The sequence below is a fragment of the Rhododendron vialii genome, chromosome 12a, assembly GCF_030253575.1.
Source record: "Rhododendron vialii isolate Sample 1 chromosome 12a, ASM3025357v1".
NCBI lineage: Eukaryota > Viridiplantae > Streptophyta > Magnoliopsida > Ericales > Ericaceae > Rhododendron > Rhododendron vialii.
In genome coordinates, this window is record NC_080568.1 from 30,819,937 (window position 1) to 30,825,524 (window position 5,588).

Consider the following 5,588-nt stretch of genomic DNA (forward strand, 5'->3'; position numbering starts at 1 on the left):
GGAAAAAGAAAAACCTCCAACAACAAAGCATTGGAAGGTGGAAAAAAAAATCGAAAAACAAGAAAGGCCGAAACAGGTGGCCCAATTACAGAAACAGAAACCATACAAAACCAGATATGGCCATGTTTGTAGATCATTGCCCGGTGCAAAAATATCTGAGCTATTGGACAACAAATATATAGCCACTAAAGTAGCCGTAAATATATTAATGAAGAAAACCTCAATGATTTGTTCAATTAACTGTTAATTAAGATCAATGATACCGCACGCTAATTTTGATTACTATACTAATTTGTTTTAAACATATTGATTACTATTCCAATTTCTTTTAAACATCTTGACTAATACTCCCTGCATCCCTATTTAAATTACCACTATTCCATTTTGGGTTGTCTCAAAATAAGTGTCCATTTTGAAAACTTAATTAGTAAAGCGAAGGTAAAAGTTGATGTGGAAAGCATAAAGTGAAGGATAATTTCAGAAAATGGAGGTAAAAATTGATATGGAAAGTATAAAGTGAAGAGAAAAATTGATGGAAAAAATGTAAAGTAGAGGTGAAAGTTAATTTCTAAAATTGCGTGTTTTTTTTAACTGAAACATTTAAAAAGGACCGGAAATAGTATTAAAATGATTATAAGAGATACACTCAAAAGGGGAAACCTTATCCCTTTCAAATCAAATTATTTTACTCTTCTCCACTTTAGTGCAACTCTATCCACCCCTAACTAGGACAGATGGTCATGCCATCATGAACTTAAAATAATCAATTATTTTGCATCCAAACTAGTAGAAAATTACAGTAAAAGCTAGGGAAAAGGAAATTGGAAGAAATAGAAAAAAGCATTCAAGCTCTCGTATTTTATACTCTCCACCTTGATACTCCACAATCCATTCTAAAGTTCTCACGAGGACAGATGGGCACACAATGAAGTCAAATAATTCATTCTTTTGTATCCTAACTAATTAAAAAAAAAAACACAATTGGAGTATAGAGAGTTGGAGAGAGAAAAATCTCAAGGAGTTTTGTCGAGCAAAAAAAACCCCACACGTTCAATTATCACTACCAGCAAAAAAACCCTTGGGTCACTAGAGATTTGTGTGGAAGATGATTGCAGGCTTTGCAATTAGTCGATATGCTTGTAAGTTGGTTTGGACACTCGATTATCAGCAGCACTACAGTCACCGAAGGCAAAATGCGGTGGCCGGCCACCACACGCCATTTGGAGTCCATTCCGGACCCCACACGGATGATCCGATCCGTTCAATAATTTTAAAAAAAAAACCGAGTGGGTCTGGCAAAAAATTAGCTCGATCCGATATGTGTAGGTGTTCAGATGAAGCTTCTCATCTTTGAAAAATCGGAAAAAAATAGAAAGATTGGTTTTTCAATTCCTACACATATCGGATCAAGCTGATTTTTCGCGATGCCGACTCAGTTTTTTTTTTCTAAAATTATTGAACAGTTCGGATTATCCATGCGAGGCCCAGAGTAAATCCTCATGGCGTGCGGTGGCCGGCTACCACATTTTGGATTCGGTGGCTGTAGATTTTTGATCGATTGTAGGGGAGACTGGAGAGTAAGAGTAGTCTGATGTTATGGGAAAGGTCGAACTTGATCAATGGAGTTGTCAGGAGATCTATGGTGCCACTTGTGAATGAATACAAGAGAGAGATGCCAACTCAGGTTTTTTTTTCTAAAATTATTGAACAGTTTGGATTACCCGTGCGAGGCTCAGAGTAAATCTTTATGGCGTGCAGTGGCCGGACACCACATTTTGGATTCGGTGGCCGTAGATTTTTGATCGATTGTAGGGGAGACTGGAGAGTTAGAGTAGTCCGATGTTATGGGAAAGGTCGTGATCAATGGAGTTGTCAGGAGATCTATGGTGCCACTTGTGAATTAATACAAGAGAGAGAGAGAGAGAGAGAGAGAGAGAGAGAGTTTGGGATGAAACCCACTAGTAGGGAAATAATGTGACAGCTAAAAAGCCTATGAGATGGAACGCAATAGCGTTTGGTAGCTGATCATCGATCATGGTCTCAAAGCTTAACACAATCTCTTCCAGTACGGCGCTTCATCACACTTGTCATCACTAGAGATCTCTCTCAAAGGCATGATTTTTTGGTTGTGATTTTGGGTCAATTTGGGTTATGATTCTTTGGTTGGTTAATTAGTACTACATGATTGGAATGACGGGAAGAACGAAACAAGGGAAAAAGTTTACACACTCGCCTCTTAAAAATGGGTACCATATACATCTATTGTATGATTTATGTACAACATTTTGGTGTTTCATAACTTTTATTCTAAAAACTCGTATCATTTTCAATAATAGGATTCATAACATTTTTACAATGATTCATTGTAATATTGGCCGGCCCAAACGCCTGATTACAAAGAAGAAGAAAAATTGCTCGTGAGAGATATGGGCAGTACAGAAACTAAATAATATATGAAATCATGTTAGACTTTATTTCACATTACTCAAATATTAAAAGTCACTTAAACTTGGTCAGTGTGTTATAGAGACTACTTTTTCAATCAATTGTTTTTAAGTTGGACACCTTCAAGAAAAAGAAAAAAAAAGGGACACCTGTTGGTTAATTTGGCATACGTCTATGTGGCAGTTTCAATACCTAGTGGGTGCTGATCTGTCAGCATCTGGCTATACCATTCACCAGGGCCTCATTCCTACACCCTCTAGTCTCTTTCTATAAATAGATTGGCCTTTGAATTGTGTGACATTGCTTGATTGAGAGAGAGTGAGAGAGAGAGAGAGAGAGAGAGAGAGAGAGAGAGAGATGGCCATTTGCTGTATTCAGGATTCATGGGTTTTCACATTTGGCATAATAGGTAGGTCCAAACGAGTGCAAAAGAATAAAGTTTGTTTTACGAAAATGGAATTTCAAATTCTTCCATTAATTTAAAAGTTGGATGATTCTCATGGGTACTTTTGTATTTAGCACTATTTCTAGTTTGTTTACATGCTATTAGTAGTAACCTTCCTTCACTTGCCATCTACAATTTTCCCTGATAATTAAATAGAGAACTAAATCTTTCCATTTTTAAAATGTTTGCATGCAGGCAATATTGTCTCCTTCATGGTCTACCTTGCTCCAGCGTATGTTTTTATCACTCCTATCTTTTTTATTATGGTTAATTTGTTACTTTATGTTAAGATTCAATGAAAGGAATAGTACTAACTAAATTTCAAAATTTTCCCGAATTTCGCATGCAGACCAACATTCTACCGGATTATCAAGCGAAAATCAACCGAAGGGTTCCAGTCGTTCCCTTATTTGGTTGCACTTTTTAGTTCTATGCTATGGATATACTACGCCTCTCTTAAGCCCAATGCTTACCTTCTCATTAGCATCAACGCTGTTGGTTGTGTCGTAGAGACTATCTATATCGCTCTATACATTGCTTACGCACCGAAGAAAGCGAGGGTATCGTCAAAACTTCTTATTTAGCTGTTATTTTTCAGAATTACGGTTTCGCATAACACTTTTGAGGATTTGTTTTCGAAAGTTAAACACCCATATCCTTTTTATATTAAACTTGTATTCAAGCTCAGATAGATTTTGAGAATTAAAAAAAAAAAAAAAAGGGTAAATATTCAAAAAAAAAAAATATTTTCATTATTTTCATAAATTTTGCAGATGTTGACCGTGAGCTTCTTGCTTCTGTTCAACTTTGGGGTATTTTCTGTGGTGGTTCTTTCCTCCCACTTCATAGCAAAAGGAACCTTTCGACTCCAATTACTCGGGTGGATTTGCCTTGCGGTTTCTGCTAGTGTATTTGCTGCACCTCTGAGCATTATTGTAAGTATATTCATTTTTTTTTGCAATGCATATGGTCTCTCATACATCGGACGGCTCCAAACATAGTTATGTGTGTTCGGAAATGTGTTTGTAGAATGCAACTTTGACTAAGGGTGACCATTGTGGCGTAGTGTATTGAATCAATATACTCTCATGAGATGTCATGCATGTGAAGTATTGAATCAATATATATACTCTTATGAGATGTCATGCATGTGAAATAAAACGGAATCTATTAGGATTTTATTTCACAATCCAAACCATTCATTTTGCAAGTTTCGATGTTTGGGTCATCTATGTCAAAAATTAGGTTGATCGGGAAAAGATATTTATCCTATTTGTCTCAACTCTCAAGAGTGATCTTGAAGTATTAGGTCTAACCGCTCATTGATCTTAAGATAGATATATGATTCGATCAAGCTTCTACCCATGTCTGAGCAATCTGGTTTTTAATTACGTGGAAGAGTTGTTCATGAAGTTATGAGCGGCTGGGATTGTGGAATTTGACGATGATGGGGCCTATTTTACGCTGCATTAGGAATCATCACAGAGTCGTAACTTGTATCATACTATTAGTATTTTTTTTGTTGCATTATTTAAGGCTATGTTTGATTTTGTGATGATAATATGCTATGTTATGATGCAGAGACAAGTCATACGCACTAAAAGCGTGGAGTTCATGCCATTTACGTTGTCATTTTTTCTCACATTAAACGCGATTACATGGTTCTTCTACGGTTTATTGCTCAAGGACTTGTATGTCACGGTTAGTCTCCCATTCTACGAAAGAATAACCACACAAATTATCATCGGTTTTTACCTCTCCTATTTTTTTGGGGGTGATTTAGTAGAAAAATTCAAACATCTTTCATGTTTTGTTTACGTTTTTAATTTCTCAAGTCAAGATGAATCAAAAAGGTAAAACAATTTTAAAATAACTGTCGTAAAAAAAGTTACTTTCTTTAGACACCCAATTAAACACAAGGTTAACCTACGTATAAAAAGATTCTTACACTAATAATTATTGATGTCATTCCCCCTAATTAATTCATTTTGTTTTCCCCTCTAAATTAATTTACAGGTACCAAATGTTCTAGGTTTTGTCTTTGGGGTACTTCAAATGGTTCTTTATCTCATCTACAAGAACTGCAACAGAGTTCCAGAGGAGGAGCAGCAAAAACTGCCATCAACTGTGAAACTAGAAACCATCATAATAAGTGTCGATCGGGTGCATTCGGTGCCTGATCATTTCGGTGAAGATGAACAAGGAAATGATCTAAACAAGCACGGAAAAACCAGTTGTGATGAAGAAATTGGCATGGATGCCTCCAATCAAGTTTAATCAGTTGACACTGATGAGTAACATATAGTATATCGTACGTCCTTCAATTAAATGTCGTTAAAGCTTCACTTTATTTAGGTTGCCGATTTTGCCACTCCCTTTTTTGTTAACGTCACTCCCGTGTATTTTTGTACCAAAAATACTTGCAGAAGAGTGACATTAATAAAAAAGAGAGTAGCAAAATCATTTCCCTTTATTTACTACTCGTTTCCATTTTGTTTCGCATGTGTACGGATGTCACAACTTGTATTTATACAAGTAATTGCCTTCCGGCACGGACACATCTTTAGGTCATTATTAATATTACTGTTCTGATCAGGCTAAGCTCGTTTGTTGGCTTCACGAGTTGTGTTGGCATCTATAGGATGAGAGTTTATATCGTCTTGTTTCACGTGTATTGATAATGGAAGTCGTACCGTCA

The 5,588-nt window shown here is 36.2% G+C and overlaps 1 protein-coding gene across 1 annotated transcript; it reads left to right on the forward strand.

Moving 5' to 3' along the window:
• The first annotated feature begins 2,745 nt into the window (after nucleotides 1-2,745).
• On the forward strand, nucleotides 2,746-5,588 carry LOC131311025 (bidirectional sugar transporter N3-like). Its single transcript, XM_058338339.1, has 6 exons — nucleotides 2,746-2,854; nucleotides 3,086-3,122; nucleotides 3,240-3,450; nucleotides 3,664-3,825; nucleotides 4,472-4,591; nucleotides 4,907-5,588. Exons 1-6 carry the CDS (start codon nucleotides 2,803-2,805, stop codon nucleotides 5,165-5,167), a joined length of 843 nt encoding a protein of 280 aa, XP_058194322.1. The 5' UTR covers nucleotides 2,746-2,802; the 3' UTR covers nucleotides 5,168-5,588.

Excerpts from the sequence above, each read along its gene's own strand:
- LOC131311025 (XM_058338339.1), top strand. The coding sequence starts at position 2,803 with ATGGCCATTTGCTGTATTCAGGATTCATGGGTTTTCACATTTGGCATA. Across the intron at positions 3,826-4,471 it reads CTGCACCTCTGAGCATTATT|AGACAAGTCATACGCACTAA; the intron begins GTAAGTATATTC and ends GTTATGATGCAG. Across the intron at positions 4,592-4,906 it reads TCAAGGACTTGTATGTCACG|GTACCAAATGTTCTAGGTTT; the intron begins GTTAGTCTCCCA and ends ATTAATTTACAG.